Source organism: Lycium ferocissimum, chromosome 4 (genome assembly GCF_029784015.1).
Source record: "Lycium ferocissimum isolate CSIRO_LF1 chromosome 4, AGI_CSIRO_Lferr_CH_V1, whole genome shotgun sequence".
Lineage (NCBI taxonomy): Eukaryota > Viridiplantae > Streptophyta > Magnoliopsida > Solanales > Solanaceae > Lycium > Lycium ferocissimum.
This window is the reverse complement of record NC_081345.1, coordinates 35,618,181-35,634,316: the sequence shown is the minus strand read 5'-3', so window position 1 is coordinate 35,634,316 and position 16,136 is coordinate 35,618,181. Positions and strand designations below refer to the sequence as shown.

Here is a 16,136-nt window from a genome sequence, read left to right as displayed (position 1 = left end):
TAGTATCATATTAGCCATGTTCTAGAATGGTGTTTATGACTTTTTATAAGATTTTATCTCGCCAATTTTAATGGACTCTATGGTGGATTAATTGCGTCACAAAAATCCCCTTGCTATAGAGATATATTCAGACACATGGGCATGGAATATGACATAAATTCCTATGGGATATATTTTCTTTCGTACTTAAAATATATCGCTTTTGTATTTCCAGAGTTTGTGTATTCGAGTATTGAGAACATGACTATGAATATTTACGTATCAATCTCTTTGTACCTTCTGAAAGTACACATATGTACAAGGTAGGTGTCGCAACACTCAAATCTTTAAGTTCAAAATTCTGTACAGCATTCGAGGTTTAGGAAAAATGTGGGGCTAATTTTATGAACTGTTATTGATATTTGACACGTGTTTTATTCTAAATATTCTATTCATCACTCTGTTGTTTCTTATATTTGGGTTATATTCTAAATATTCCATTCATCACCCTCAAATTTGCACATTATTTCATGTTGAACCTCATCTTTGCGTGGTACTTAAAGTTATCTCTTTGCTTAGTCCCAAAATTCTGTTTTTTGATCTATTCGTTGGGGGTGAAAATCACCAAAAAATTTACCCTCACACCACCCACCAAAATGAGAAGAAAAGAAAAGAGAATATTATTCTGTCCCTATTTCTTGGTTGACAATCGACAAAGTTCTTTAAGCAAGGAGAAGTAGTCATTTAAAAAAGATGATGACTTTAGAATTTAGATTGGACGAAACACAAAACTAACTAAAGAGTTGTTTGTCATACTTGGAGTAAACTAAGCAACCCCTTTTCTTCACTTCATATATATTACTAGATCCTTGTGCACGGCTATAACCAAGAAACTTAAGGGAAACATTTATCCAAGTTTATTACGCCAAGTTTCTTTTCATTTTTGAAATCCTATATAAAATCCCGTATAAGTAAATATTTTTGGATGAGTTGATATTTCGTACGTAAACTTGTTCACAAATTTCCAAAAGGGTGACTTAACTAAGTTGAAAATTCTAAATTTTGTAGATTGTTTCTATACAAATTACACAAAATGGGGTTGAAGAATTAGAGAGGCTGCTGTACGTACATTGTACAGTGTTAATAATGAAAAGACCATTTGGTTTACTGACCTTTCCTCTTCATAAGAAATTGAACTTTCCTTTTTCTTATGAAGCTCTGTAGACAAAGCTGGAATATTTGTGTACCTGAATAAATTAAGCGGAAAAGGGCCAGATATACCCTTGTACTATAGAAAAAGGGTCAAATATACCCCTCGTTATATTTTGAGTCCAAATATACCCCTATCGTTATACTTTGGGAACATATATACTCAAGTCTTCTTCTAGCTTGAGTTTTTCATAGAAGAAACCTTGAACAAACTGCAAAGCTATTTATCTGGTAAGAATTCTTTAATTTTGTGTTTGTTTTTATTTGTTTTCTCTAGATAATTTTTAACAAACAAAAATGGAAGTATTCCATGAACTTCCAAGACAACATAGAAAGAGTACCATTAATGATTAGTTAAAATATCAAGAATCGTTTGTTATTTGATGAGACCGCTATGAGAAAGATAAAAAAAGAGAAGCTCTTATATTTCATAGAAGAAACCTTGAACAAACTGCAAAGCTATTTTTAATTGGTAAGATCATTATCTTTAATTTTGTGTTTGTCCTTTCACCCCCTAAACTATTTGTAATATTTTCTAAATCTAGATAATTTTTAAAAAACTGAAAAAAATTTTTTCTTAAAATTTTGTATTTTCTTAAAAATGAATATAAATATAGTTTTTCACATTTTAAAAAAATAATTAATTTTTTCAAAATTTTATAAAAAAAATGTTTTTTTTTCAAATTTTGACAAGAAAAACACTTTTTGCGGATTTTTTTTTGAAAAATAAAAGTGTCCTAAGAAAATGAAATCATGAAAATCAAGATCTTTTAAGACATTTTAAAAAAAATAATCAAGCTTTCCATATTATTAACAAATCCATTTTTCCATATTTTAAAGAAAAATCAGTTTTTTAAATCGTTTTTTTTTTTTTAAAACGGGTTTTAAAAATGAATTTTTTAAAGAAAAATGAGTTTTTTAATTCGACTTTTCAGTTTTTTTTTTTTTTTTAAAAGTTTAAAAATAAATTTTTTAAAAGAAAAATCAGTTTTTTAATTCGCGTTTTCAGTTTTTTTTTTTTTAAAAAAAAAAGGGTTTTAAAAATAAATTTTTTAAAAGAAAAATCATTTTTTAAATTCTCGTTTTCAGTTTTTTTTTTTTTTTAAAACAGGTTTTAAAAATAAATTTTTTAAAAGAAAAATCAGTTTTTTAATTCACTTTTTTTTTATTTTTAAAAAACGGGTTTTAAAAATAAATTTTGTAAAAGAAAAATCAATTTTTTATTTTTTTATTCTTAAAAATTGACACGTTTTGAATATTAAAAAAATAAAAATAAATGCACATGTGGCAAGGAGAGTGTATAAATCATGAGATGTGGGCATCGGCGTTTAGGGGTAAAATAATCGATTTTAAATAGTTTAAGGGGTGATAGGACCAGTTGGTATTTTTAATTATTAAATATGTACACATTTTAAATTTACAATTCAATTATTAGTACTTAAAGTCGTCCACATTCGCCTCTTCATAGTTCCTTGATTTCTCATTATGTTTTATAGAAATTCGAGAAAATAAAAATATATTAAATAATGGAGAAATTAAATGTGAAGATGAGGTACTTTCCCTTCTGAATGAACCGTGTTATTTGGTACTAAAAGCAATTTGATCAGAAACGAATTTTTAATTCGAAAATATTCTTTCATTATAAAAGAAAAAAGAAAACCTTTGTCTTGCGCCGGTATTTGGTCGGTTAAGCTTTTTAAAAGTTAGTTGGACTTACAACATAATACTAAAAAGAGTGAAATCTTAGTTAATCTTGGAGAAGGATAATAGTGTTCATAATGAATAAGGATTATTTATCTTAAAAGTGATGGTTCCTTGCTTGAATTGGAAGTAGTATTATATATTCTCAGTTTAAAAGTGTTCACACACTGCCTTTTTGTCTTTTGTCTTCGTTTACAAGAGCTTTAATTCCCCGTGCACATTCAGCTTCTCTTTAAAAAATATCCTTATATTTCTTCTTCTGTAGTTGCTTGCAAACTCTATTATTTTACTCTCTTCTTCTTCTTCCATCAATCTCTTTTTCAACTATACGATCGAGAAGGTATGTCTTTGAGTACATTAATATACATTGGTCATATTTTCATGTTGGAGGGATTCAATATTTTAACTTTACGATTTTAGTAATCTCAATTTTGCTAGTATACTAGATTCTAAATTTGATTTTTGTATATATTTAGTTAGTGATTCTTTTAATACATATACGTAGTATTTGAATTAAATTTAATGAGTTGTCTTTGAACTCAGAACTCAAAGCGTCCCTCCGCTCTCTATGTCAAGTTCTCATGAAGTTTGTTGATATTGTCATGCTGTTGTTGTTATTAGTAATACTAGTAATTATTTTTCTATAAAAAGTCCATATTACTAAACTAACCTTACTCTCCAAAGGTGTATCTCATTATTTTGTGATAAGATGACAGAACTAATTTTTTTAAATAAAATGTAATTTGGATAACAGAAAAATATCCCAATTAACTATAGTTTTTAGTTACTTGACAGGTTAGAAGATGGAATTTATGCATAGAAGGAAAGTAGATATATCCCTATTATTAGTTGCTGTCCTCCTTATCCTTAACTTCACTAATCTTGAAGGATTATCAGCCGGACCAGGTAACAACCTTTTCTATATCCTTTGTTTCTTTTGTAGTATTTTTTTTCTTCTTTTGTTGGATTTTTTGTTTTGAGCCTATAGGACAGTGCTTTGGCTGTAAGGCTGACTATTAGTTCTTTGATGGACTTGTAGAAGAATGTAGTAATCTGGATTAAAAGAGAGGTAGAAATATTGGTCATTTTTGGCCCCGCCTTTGAAAAATAGTCACTAGTCACTTCAAGATATTGACTATTTTTCACTGGTAGAACATGAAACTTCAGATCAATGACTACTTCTGCAATTATAAGGATTGAAAAGTAGTAAGTTTTGTTAGCGGCGAATGTAGCATGACATTAAACTTCTAACTTTTCACACAGAACATAAATTTATGTGTAATAATTTTAATAAAATTATAATAAATAACAAACATGAATACATAATTTTTAACATACAACAGATCCAAACTAAAAATCTTAAAGATTGAACATCCACCTCTGATTTTTGTGAATTTTTCTAAGGGGAAGCGCGACAAGTACAAGATATACTTTACACGGTTTTGTCAACTAAAGCTTGTATCGAGTCCAACTTGCCACGTATAGATAATCAAACTTTTAGGAAATAATAAATATATAAAATAGGATTTTCAAATGGTAGGATGATGGTGTGACACATACCTTCTCCCAAGTTGTCTGAATAGATGCTAAAAGTGTTTTTCTATTTATGCATAACAAATTCCTTTCCGTCTTCCTATGTGGGACAAAGATCATTAGCTAATCCAAAGGTCATGGGCTCAAAAACCCATTAACAGACACACACGAAAAAAAAAAAAATATATATATATATATAATATATATATACTGGGGATGACTTTTAGCTAAGATTTTGGTGTTGTATGATTTTTAAAGCTTAATATTCATTAAATTTCCTTGATAAAATGACTTTTTGAGTTTGCAGAAAGAAGATTAGTTGAATTAGATTATGCTTCAAACGCCAAGCAATCCAATGATACAGCGAGAATAGATCCTCTGGACAATTTCAAGAAATACAGAGGAGGATTTGACATTACAAATAAACATTATTGGAGCGTGAGTTTGCTCCTAATGTTCTTCAACTCTTGATCCCTGACATATAATAATATCCCTCTATGTTATACATTTGTCTTATAAACATGAAATGTCATTAAATTGCTTTTTTTCTTTTTAACTTTTCGCATTTTTAAGCACAGTCATCATAATACTACTCTATAGCTTAGCTACTTTTATACTTAAAAAAGAATATCTTTCACCTATTTTATGCAAGTTATTGTACTAATTGCTTCAGAAACATATGTCTGTTATTTTTGGTATATGGTTACATGATGTTGAAATTTTTGAATAGCATAATATAACAGTAAATATATTACATTGCATATTAAATGTGTGATTTGATATTGAGGTCGGGAAGGTTAGGGTAGCCAAGCCATTGGAATTTTGATTTTATATATTGGAAAAATCCGTTTTATTATTAATACACTAGGAGGGAAAAAAGAATAACTGTAGTTATTATGACTTTGAAATAATTTCAAGCACTAAATTTTAACTTTACTGTGCAGTCCACAATTTTTACAGGTATATATGGCTATGCCATTGCAGTGCTATGGCTCTTGTGTGGCTTAGGATATGGACTATTTCCCTGCTATAAAAGGAAACACAGGCAGTTTAAGAAGAGATCAACTTGTTATAAACACTGTTATATCTGGCTTACTCTCTCGGCTATTTTCTTGACAATTTTAGCTATGTAAGTTACCTCACTTAAATCCGCCGCCCCCCTCAAACACTTCTTCCACCAAATAATCTGAGTTTTGTAACTTTACTGCGAAAGATCATGTGTTTAATTCAAATAACCATTAAAGAAACTAACCTAAGGTTCTTATTTCTGCATATACTACATCCTCACCACCAAAGGTTGTGATGGGATGGTACCACCAAAGGTTGTGATGGGATGGTAAGTCTCATTCTACTTGACCAGAGGTCTTGAGTCGAGCCCTGAAATGGAATCGCCTTTTAACTCTTGGATTAAAAAAAAAAAAAAATTATATATGGTCAAATCTCTCTACAACGGTGTAGATTGTCTGTATATATTATGACTCTGTAGAGAACACATAATATAACATGAGATGAAAAATCAGTTCAAAGAAAAAAAGACAAACTATTATATAGTGAAATATTGTTATAGGGGATGACTGTTATAGAAAGTGCTCACTGTATATGGCCCCGTCTATATCGCATCCTTCAATAAAGCGGTTTCATTTCATTGTGGAAGGTTGAAAAAACTGAGACACTTTAACTATCATTGCAGAACAGCTACAGGCCTGGTACTAGGAGGCAGTGCAAAACTTTGTTCAAGAGCAGATACAGTAGTGGACATTATAATTGATACAGCAGATGGAGCATCAGATACTATACATACTACTACTGGAGCCTTGAGAGAGATGAGCATTGACTTAGCAGTTACTGATATAGGTGATGAGGCTGCTAATTTCCTCATTCCCACCTCTAATAGTCTTGACAGACAGGCTGCTGATATACGTAGGGAAGCCATGAAGAATAAGCATTTAATCGAGAAAGGCCTCGAGACATTGTAAGTCTTCCTCCTGAATCCAGAATCTAGTGTTAGTACATTCAGAATGAGTGTGATCGTATTATATGTACATATTTTTTTCTGCATATGCATATGTATTTCGAGTCTAAAGCAATAAAATTAGTTGAACCAACACAACCTATCGTAGATCCGGCTATGCTTTCCAGGCCATGCAATTTCATGATAATTGAAAATAGTAAGTCAGCAAGTTTGCGCTCATTGTGAGCCCTAGAAGGAAGTAGATTTGGCTGTTCATGTGACTAGAAATAAAAAGACTGATGACATGCATACTACTTTTTGTTGGCAGGTATGTAGTAACTACACTGGTTATTTCACTCAACTTGGTTGGTGTAATTGCCCTAACAGGTGAGTGTAAATCCAACTTGAATTTTCCAATTGTTCTATATTATATCCTCATGCCGTATTATTCTTGAAATAAGAACTTTAAGGAAGTACAAAGTACCCCCTTGTTAGGGAGCTAGAGAAAATAAAGAAAAGTGAAGTTTCAAAATTTGCAATGTTTCTTATTTAGTTTGCAAAGAGGAAGAAAATGAGCCTACTATCGGAAAAAAATAGTAGTAATTCTTTAGTAGAGCTATTATGAAATATCTAATTCTGACTAAAGCTGAAATCTTTTTCATTGCAGTATTTGGAATCCTCAAATTTCGAAGATCTTTTCACCTGTAAGTATATCATGTCAATGATCTTAGCCTCCTGTATATTTAAACACTTCAGATTCCTTGGCAACAATCCTTAGTTTCTAATTTTTGAAACATTTTTCTGATCCATGCAGGCTGATTGCAGTGTGTTGGATCTTTATGATTCTGTGCTGGTTACTTTTTGGGATCTATTTCTTCATTGACAAGTATGAAAACAACATCTCAAAATTGTATAGCCTTGTTGGCATATATACTTACGATCAAATTGCATCTGTTTATTGCAGCTTTGCTGGAGACACATGCACAGCTCTAGAAAGTTTCCAGATAAATCCCTACAACAACAGCTTGAGTTCAATCCTTCCCTGTGATGAATTACTCTCTGCAGAATCAATCCTATATGAAGTCAGTGAAGGGATTCATCGAGTAGTGAACACGGTAAACTTGATTTTTTTTTTCCTTTTGTTGTTTCCCTTGTGACTTTATCAAATGATATCACAGCAAAAGTAGTAGTAATAATTATATTTCACAAGTGATTATGGAATTGTAGAGGGTGTTACTAGGACAAGAACAAATTTTGAGGTTGTAAGGGATGGCCTGTAGAAGAATGATAAAGACAATGATGAATAAATCCAAGAAAGCATCAAAAGCCTGTAAAGTTATAGAATGTCTTCTTCATTTTGGTGATTCAGCTAGCAAAAAAACTTAAGTTTACTCAATTCTTTTATTATTTAGAGGCTAAATATTTTAAGTTTGAAAGAACATGGAACAAAATTGGAATTAGGCTATCAATCAAGCCAATACAAGAAAAAGTTACCAACATATGTACAAGTTCTTCCATCTTGCTTTGAGTAGCTTTTCGGTTTTGCAACTCATGAAAGTTATTGATCAATGAAGTTTTCTTTACGAGTATAGAAAACATGGAAATTTGCAGGTAAATCGAGAGCTATCTACACATTATGGAAATGTTGCACAAATATGCAATCCATTCTCTGGTCCACCAGAATATAACTACGAGCCTGATCAGAACTGTCCATCTAGCGCAATCAGAATAGGAGACCTTCCTCAGGTATAGCTCAAAGTCCTATGATTTACCATTTTCTTTTCCTATAGTTAGTGTTCTTAGTTTTTTCTTTAACTCTGATTTGACAGAATTTTCTCTTCCTATAGTTAGTGTTCTTAGTTTTTTCTTTAACTCTGATTTGACAGAATTTTCTCTTCCTATATGAAGATAATCAAGATGTTGGCTTGCACTGATACAAACTGCAAAGGCGGAGTCTTGATCTCTCGTAGGGACTTCGATAACATCGAGGCATACACAACTGCTCTTAAAAAGATACTGGATGTATACCCCGGAATGGAAAGTCTAGCAGAATGTAACACAGTGTATGATTCGTTCTCCGATATCCTTGACAAACATTGTGAACCATTAGAGAAAAACGCGCATATGACATGGGGAGGACTTATTTTCCTATCAGTAGTAATGGTCGCATTAGTCCTCGTGTGGACATTCGATGCACACCATGAACAGAATCATCATCATCGCGACTTTGATAGTTCTGTCAAGCCTCATTCTTCTGCAGCAATAGATATGCTAGAATTAGGCACAGTTAAAGAAGCCAAGGCTGATTCTAATCCTAGTTTAGTAAGGTAAATAGCAGCTGATTAGGTATTAGCTTAGAGAATTGTACAGATTGATAAGATTGTAAGGACTATAAGAGTACACATAGGAGATCAAAGGGATCTCTATAGCCATATAGGAGATTTTTATTCTAAGTTAAACCAAGCCAGTTTTGGGGACAAACCCCTATGGCATGTATGAAATTCAAAGAAGTAAGAGATTTATCTATTTATCAATTTTTTTTCAAGAACTACGTGTTCAAGTATTGTCAATTGTAGTAAAGCACTGAATATTTCTTTTTCTCTACTCTTTACTGTTTGTATGTAGGTGAACGGTGGCAAATAATTCTGAGTTAAATGAAACTATTCCAACCTATTTAAAAGTCACATTCATGCGATAAATCCGGTTAAAAGTTCCACACATTACTTAAGTGGCATGTCTCTACTTTCACACCCTAAAAAATATGAAACCCATTTAACCCACATACCCGAACCTAATAACCCAAAAACGAAAAAAAACTTAAAAAATAAACCTTAAAAGTGGACAGGAAATTACATACTTTGAAAATGGGTGGTTGTCTTAGAACTTTTGACCTTGGATACTTCGTGGGCAAATCTTGATGACCTAAGGTCAAAACTTATTGAATTTTTATTTATGGGGCAAGTGTCAAAAGTTTAAGGACCAGCCAGGTCATTCTTGTAAATCACTTAAAAGTTTGTATATTCGGAGAATCTTGTTAACTAGCATATCCTCAAAGTCAAAGGCTTCCTAGATCATCAATTTCCTAAGTTCCATAAAAGACAAATCACGTCACTTGTGTTCCTTATTTGAAGAGGAAGCATCATATGAACAGAGTCAAATTAAATAAAGATTATAGAGCAGGACAAGTCGATAAACATGGAATCTCAACCAACATCACCAGGATTTGGAGCGTCACTGCAACTGAAAGACTGCATAGAAGAGTTGCTGAGGTTCACACTTGCTTCTTCCATAGACAGCACTCTTGAAATTAACTTGGGTCTCTCCAAAGACTACTGCTCCACCCTCTTACAAGACAATTCTTCCAACCTACTTCCCAATTCCACTAGTGGTAATTCTGCCTCTCGCCTGACATCTGAGTTTTATCTCTGTTACTCTTTTTGTGGTACCACATTTTGAGCAACTGAACTGGAAGTAACTCATTTGCTACACAACTTGGTATTTTTTATGCCCTCTATTAATACAAACGCATGATCCTTGAATTTTAAATAATTGACATGTGATTACCTTGCCATTAAAAGATATGGCATACAATGGATGTATAAAGCGTTTAGCTGACAGTTTTCTTTTCTAGTGTTTAAACCTAATTGTTGCCATAACTTTAGGAGTTGGTCTAACTCAGTCATGAAAAACTCGATACTAAACATTATGAATTTTTCCTTTTTGGGATAAAGAAAAATGTTCTCCTTTGTATGCAGTTTTGGTCGGGTTTCCAAAATGTCACTTATTTCAAACACCGATAACTAGTTTAAGCCAACTAGATGGGATTGTCTACACGGATCTTTGCTTTTATATTATATAGGAAAAAGAGCTATCACTTTAGAGTGTTATTCCGAGAGTAGGTGCTGACTAATGCAATGAGAATTATTTTGTACTACTTTTCCAGATTTTGGATAGTTGACACTCTATCAAGTTGATAATTCTTTCTCTTGTTCTGTCTTTCTAAGACAGGTCTTTCTGTAGGAGTTCCGTTATATCCTTTATACAAGCACCTTGCAGCATCCTTATATGAGGCCATTTCTTCTGAAGCCTTGCCAATGACAGAAAACAAAATTGCAGAAATGCAAGAAAGTAGTTCTTTGAAGCAAAAGGAAGAAGACTGGGCTAGTTTAATAAAGGAAAAAGGTTCTTATTTGCTCAATGTGAGTTAAGCATGCAATAGAGTTTCTTCCGTTTGTTTCAGTTACTCATACGTTATTCTGAAGTTAATATATATTGGATGTTGCTAACTACAGGTGCTAAAATCTGTGGACTTTGAAATCCATGTTCAGGAGCCTTACTTCTCCCTGCTTAGAAGTATAAAAATATCTGGATCTATTGCTTTCATATCAAAATTAATTTTCACCTTGTCATAGATTTTAATTTCCTTTAGTTTGTAATGCATTTTTCCCGTTGATTTCATAGTTGAATTATTTTATAGGTGTTTGAAATTATTTGCAGATGGAAAGAAAACAATTGAAGGAAGGTGTGCTGTTGGACATTATAATAAGTATGACTTCATTATGACTTGCATGCATTTTGCTTACTCTATTGACTGCTTCTGCCCTCTCCTCGTTAAACTTGTTGTGCTTAATGCTGATTCTCAAGGTCTCCAATCAGTTAAGTTCGTGTGCCTTAATAAGTCCACTCAATCAAGTCATGTGCCAAAATACTATCTTTAGAATACCTTGTAAAAAAAAACCGTCTTTGGTTAGCGCTTGATTTTCTGTGGTATGCGATAATTTAGATGCTCTGAAGAGGATGCCCAAGGAGTCATGTACGGTTGTTTTATACCAACCCTCATCAAAGTTTCCATCACAGGAAGAACTTTCATCTCTAATGTTTTAGATCACGGGGACATTCTTTATTAGTAGTTTTTGTTTAACGTGTTTGCTTGTATTTCACCTTTTATTTTTTGAAACAGGTAACATTTGTATTTCACCGTTTTTCTCCCGTGACTTTTTGATATTGCATTTCATGATAAAACCACTTTTAGTACAGTGCCGAAAAGTTAGTCCTGGTTTATCTTCAAATGTGTTGAAACCAGAACCCTCACGATTCAACTTCAAGAAATATTCTTTCATTCTAAAAGAAGGATTTGCTTAAAAATGACAGGAAGCATTTTCGATACATTGATCTTCTAGAAGAATATGTTCTTCTTTTTCCTCTCTCAGATGGTTTCTTTTTTGGATGTTAGCATTGAACCAGGTGCTTTCATCCTCGTCAACAAATGTTTAGTTCTTCAAGTTCAGGTACTTTCGTCATGTACATTTATTTCTTTTTTGTGTATCAGTTTGTCACTTGTTATAGTTGACTGAACAGATGCCCATTTGCAGGATGTCCATCATTATCATTCATTTCGCGAGATGTTAGAAGCAGAGAGTCTTCAAGAAGTTCTTCCTGGAGTTGATACCGCTGAAGAAGGTAGAAATCTCTTACTGTATGGTGGTGAGGATGTCACTTCTCACTCCATATATCTTGCATGTTTGTAGGGACTTTTAATATGTTTGGAAGACGATTAAGGATATTTTATGGTTATATGTTTACCAAATATTTTATGTTGGAATCTAAGAGTAGTATCTTCTGTTAGATTGTTGTTTATCTTTGATCCACTGTCCACGGTAAAGGGGGTTCCCCTCCCTGAATCGTTCCTTGGCAATTCACCTATAGGGTAATGAGTGACGGTACACGGTTTCTTATCCCTATCTTAAAAATCCTGGCTTCCCTTCTCAATCTCTCCTATTCTTTTCACCTCACATCTGATGCTCATCATTTTACTACCTCAACTCTGTAAATGTGTTGTTGTTTCTAATGATGTGGAAAACACATAATTTGAGAGTAAAAAAAAAAAAGAGGTATTGTTAAATAACTATTGTCATCCCTAGTTTGGTTTCTAATCGCGCTATCTGCGACTAGAATTTAAAAGCCAAGTGATAGTTGGTTTCTTGAAATCTACCAGAGAAACTGTAATATAATTGGACCGTTTGAGACCTATTTGCTCTTTAGAAAGTTATATGTTTAAGTGATAACTGATTTGTGAGGTGAAAGCCTTCATTTCTCTTTTTTCTGTTAATTGGTACTTGGTAGAGCCATTTTTTATCTGTAAATATGGAGGAAAAGATGGTGAGGCTAATTATATACTGGGCTTTGCTACTTTCTGCTAGGAGCTAATTTCTTAATACTTGCAATAAGTAAAATGGATAATCAATAAGGAACTCTTTATGATGGATGTTCCTTATATGAACGTTAAGTTGTATAAACATGCAAATCGCAGGTGTCCAAGTTTACCGGAAATTTTACTCAGAAGAGAAAGAAAGGTCAAATGGTGTTCTTGCTATCGGTGTTAAGAAGCTGGCTTCTCAGCCTTCCATTTATCTGGGTTCCATGCTTTCTGTGAGTATGCTTTCAGCCCTACTTATCTTGACATTGGAGGTACAGTATTTAGATCATGTCAAAATGACATACTGCTACCATTACAGCTGTGTTCTCCTGAAAGTTAGAAATGATTCTTTGAGATATTTTTGTCAATAACTTGTTGTACCTCTATAAGGATCTTTCTATGCTGGTCCCCGAAGTGAGTCACTTTCCGCGAGAGAAAGTAACGACTTAATACTTTCCTGACCTTCCCTTCTGTCTGAAGACTACCGCAAGTATTTGGAACTTATTTTTTAGTCCAAGAGAGTGATATGCATAAGCCAACTATCTTTGTAATGGTGCCAGTTCTTTCACAAGATAAAAGAAAAGTTTCATAAATTTGTTTCAGATGCATATATAGATAGCCGAGATGTTTGTCAAGTCCTAATTCAGAGTCTCTATTTTCATTCAGGAACTCAGCTATGCAGGTGTTCAGAGGCTTTTAGGATTTGTATGCACAGTTGGAACAGTTTCTGAGGCACTTCCACCACCAGCATCTACTCTAATCTCATCATTTCTGTTGCCACATAATCCAAATGTATGATATGACCTGATGACTATGTTGTTAGTTTTTCTCCTTGTGAAATAGTCCTGGGAACAATTTTGCTTGCTTGTGAATAAGCTGCTTTATGTTATTATGATTGTCGAAAGTAAAGGATATATTGAGATACATTTTTCTAATATAAGTAAATTGAGATGACAGTAAGATGAGAAAAAACTGTATTTGGCTGCTTCTGATGTTCCATAAAGCTCGTTGCTGCATTTCTTGGCTAATAGAAGCAAACAGTAAGGCAAGACAAGTTAGAATCTCAAAGGTCCACTTGATAGAACCAGAGGACAGGAGTTGAACTTGTTATACTAAAATAGTTTGGGAATCTTTGCTAATGCCGATCCTATGCTTAAAATATAGCAATTTTGCCCTCCATTTTTTGTTACCAATATTTTGTGTTTATGGGAGGGGGTAGGTTGAGGGATGGTGGATAAAATGTTGACCTATTAAAAGAAGTAGGAGAGAGGAAGAAAATTGGAAAAACAGTCAATGAAGTTAAGCGCACACATCCAAATCCCACGCTTGGAGAGTAACAATGGATCTTGTTTGTTGCAACCTCTTCCCAGGATATTTTATTGTTGTATGCCAATTGGTTTTACTTATTTTCTGGCATTACTGAATGCTAGACAGATGCTAGCAGGAGCATTACAAAAGAGATCTATTCATATTTGCATACGGGAGTAACTCTAATGTTTGTCTTTGCAACAGGCTAAAGGTTGTACCTTGACTGATGGAGCGAGGGCATTGTCAAAGCATGTGAACAGGAGCAGCGACAGCTACTGGGGTAGTTTTTCTGGAAGTGGTTAGTTCCTCATTCCAGGGCCCTTCAATCTAAATATTCTTGAGTTGCATGTGAGATTCTAATGCTTGAGCTATGTTTGTTATTTTTCTTTTGCGAGTATCATTATGCTTCTGGAAGGCAATTCCTGTCATCACCTGACCCATGAGACAAATCATTAATATATTATACATGGGTGCATTTAGCCTCTTTATTCCCTGCTCTGTGACTTTGTTGCCTTTCCGTGGAGTAAGCTTATGCACTGCAGGATGTACCTCTCTGTTGTGGAGAAGGAGATAGAATAAGATCATATATTGCTAGCAAGAATTCTCTTTGTGCGATTAGTTTTTCTTCGTAAGAAGCTACTGGCTCATCTTTTTCACTTTCCAGATTCCGACAAAAATAGGGTTGCCCTGGATGTCATCAGCGACTTGATAACTCATTGCTGCTGGATGAATGTGCATATTGTTCCACCACATGGGGTTGTTTTTGAGATAAGAGTTGCTAATGGTTATGGTGCACGGTGGTCCAAAGATGGAAGTAAGGTATACTACGCTTAGTGCTCATGTTCTTATTTCACCATTCATGAAAGTTTATATAACATAAAACAGTTGTTACGAAATTTCCACGAGTATCTGATCAGTGAAAAGTAGCTAAGGTTGGTTTTTTTTCAAAAACTAGCTGGTGGAGACTAAGAAATTTCCATTGGATATGCAGTTTATTGGTTTTCTTGAGCCCTATATGGAGGATGGCCATTCAAAGGGATGGAGGCACTGAATAGCAGAAGACACAGTTTAATCTTTGGATTATGTTTCTCTTTCTTTTTTAACAGGGAACTTTGCTAACTGTAGGAATCATTCCCTTCTGTTTATCATTTTTTATAGACTATGCATTTCACTAATGGTTAATCACGATGGATTACTACCTTAATAAAAAGCATTTAACCCTCCACAAAATAGTTCAAGAGAGAGAAAAAGAGGAATTAACGCAAGTCAATAATATGCTCTTGTGGGTTAAGCTCACAAATGGCCTCCATAAGAAGCGTCTTTATTTTGGGCCCACTTGATAAAGTTTTAAAAAATAGCCTCTACTTTAGAAAATTTTCCATTGGATATAAGTTGTGGAGATAAATTAGTTTTGCATATAAGGTAGAAGTTGAGGATATTTCAAGACAGTGAACCTGCTCAATTGACTATAAATTCTGCCTTATAGGCAAACGCTAGAACTTATGTTTGATGACCAACAAAAGTTTTTTCTAGCGAATTTTTTCAAGTTAAGATCATTTTTTAAAGATTTTATTAAGCAGGGATAAAAATTCAAGATCGAACACTTTTGGGGATGCGTCATTTCCTGGAAAATCGTAATATATCATATAATAAGGCAATGTTATCCATTTACAAGAGAAAAAATTGCTTGTGTTGCCTAACGCATAAAACTTGGTAAGAATTAAGTTATTTCGCAACATACTTGAATTTTGATTATGAGATAACTTGATGGGCTGAGATAAGATGGTCTTTCTGTACAAAACGTTTTAACATTTAACAACGATAGAAAATAAAAGGTTATATCTAATTGTTTTTTTGAATTTCTGCCTAAATTATAAAAAGGTTGTAGAAGAGATATAATCAAAACATTCATGATTTTTTTCTTTATAAAAAAAAAAAAAAGTAGAGAATAATGCAACATAAAAAAGATTATAAATAAATATGTTAGACGAAATTAAATAAATTTTACCATTATATAAAAGTTTGAAGGAGAATATTATTTTTATACTAGCTGTTTTTTTAGGTGTAGAAAAGGCAGAAAACTTCAATTTTTTGCGCGGAGTGCCCTTCTTTTGGGGTGGTCTTTAAATTTTGCCCTTCGCGTTAGGCTTTGAGGCTTTCGCGGCCGAAATCATGAGGTTCAGATGAACCCCCCGCTCAAGCATAAATTAAAAAAAAAAATCGCAAGACAAAGGTTTGGAGTCGCGTGTATCTTTGGAC

The 16,136-nt window shown here is 33.2% G+C and overlaps 2 protein-coding genes and 1 long non-coding RNA gene across 7 annotated transcripts; 2 read left to right on the top strand and 1 right to left on the bottom strand.

Moving 5' to 3' along the window:
* Positions 1 to 893: 893 nt before the first annotated feature.
* On the top strand, positions 894 to 9,050 carry LOC132052584 (uncharacterized). 3 transcript variants are annotated; one of them, XM_059444190.1, is made up of 11 exons: positions 894 to 1,419; positions 3,685 to 3,795; positions 4,730 to 4,860; positions 5,367 to 5,551; positions 6,113 to 6,394; positions 6,702 to 6,760; positions 7,041 to 7,077; positions 7,188 to 7,259; positions 7,338 to 7,488; positions 7,985 to 8,119; positions 8,260 to 8,373. In XM_059444190.1, the coding sequence occupies exons 2-11, from the start codon at positions 3,693 to 3,695 to the stop codon at positions 8,305 to 8,307; spliced, it is 1,203 nt and encodes a 400-aa protein (XP_059300173.1). In that variant the 5' UTR covers positions 894 to 1,419; positions 3,685 to 3,692; the 3' UTR covers positions 8,308 to 8,373. The 3 variants fall into 3 exon arrangements, with proteins under 3 accessions (XP_059300173.1, XP_059300171.1, XP_059300172.1); XM_059444188.1 differs by having other exon boundaries at positions 908 to 1,419; positions 8,282 to 9,050; XM_059444189.1 differs by lacking the exon at positions 894 to 1,419 and adding an exon at positions 3,153 to 3,229 and having other exon boundaries at positions 8,282 to 9,050.
* Positions 6,272 to 7,434, bottom strand: LOC132052585 (uncharacterized). Its single transcript, XR_009414006.1, has 3 exons — positions 7,312 to 7,434; positions 6,534 to 6,622; positions 6,272 to 6,407 (listed from the first exon to the last, which is right to left on the bottom strand). It is a non-coding gene; the product is annotated as an uncharacterized LOC132052585 (long non-coding RNA).
* A 244-nt stretch (positions 9,051 to 9,294) lies between the features above and the next one.
* On the top strand, positions 9,295 to 15,062 carry LOC132052583 (uncharacterized). 3 transcript variants are annotated; one of them, XM_059444185.1, is made up of 11 exons: positions 9,308 to 9,761; positions 10,382 to 10,572; positions 10,666 to 10,726; positions 10,871 to 11,028; positions 11,584 to 11,661; positions 11,746 to 11,833; positions 12,684 to 12,802; positions 13,236 to 13,361; positions 14,082 to 14,175; positions 14,542 to 14,696; positions 14,869 to 15,062. In XM_059444185.1, the coding sequence occupies exons 1-11, from the start codon at positions 9,569 to 9,571 to the stop codon at positions 14,926 to 14,928; spliced, it is 1,323 nt and encodes a 440-aa protein (XP_059300168.1). In that variant the 5' UTR covers positions 9,308 to 9,568; the 3' UTR covers positions 14,929 to 15,062. The 3 variants fall into 3 exon arrangements, with proteins under 3 accessions (XP_059300170.1, XP_059300168.1, XP_059300169.1); XM_059444186.1 differs by having other exon boundaries at positions 9,315 to 9,761; positions 10,871 to 10,919; positions 11,607 to 11,661; XM_059444187.1 differs by lacking the exon at positions 14,869 to 15,062 and having other exon boundaries at positions 9,295 to 9,761; positions 14,082 to 14,225; positions 14,542 to 14,681.
* Positions 15,063 to 16,136: the final 1,074 nt, after the last annotated feature.

Excerpts from the sequence above, each read along its gene's own strand:
- LOC132052584 (XM_059444188.1), top strand. The coding sequence starts at position 3,693 with ATGGAATTTATGCATAGAAGGAAAGTAGATATATCCCTATTATTAGTT. Across the intron at positions 5,552-6,112 it reads TTCTTGACAATTTTAGCTAT|AACAGCTACAGGCCTGGTAC; the intron begins GTAAGTTACCTC and ends CTATCATTGCAG. Across the intron at positions 8,120-8,281 it reads GAATAGGAGACCTTCCTCAG|ATAATCAAGATGTTGGCTTG; the intron begins GTATAGCTCAAA and ends TCCTATATGAAG.
- LOC132052583 (XM_059444185.1), top strand. The coding sequence starts at position 9,569 with ATGGAATCTCAACCAACATCACCAGGATTTGGAGCGTCACTGCAACTG. Across the intron at positions 14,176-14,541 it reads GGGTAGTTTTTCTGGAAGTG|ATTCCGACAAAAATAGGGTT; the intron begins GTTAGTTCCTCA and ends TTCACTTTCCAG. Across the intron at positions 14,697-14,868 it reads GGTCCAAAGATGGAAGTAAG|TTTATTGGTTTTCTTGAGCC; the intron begins GTATACTACGCT and ends TTGGATATGCAG.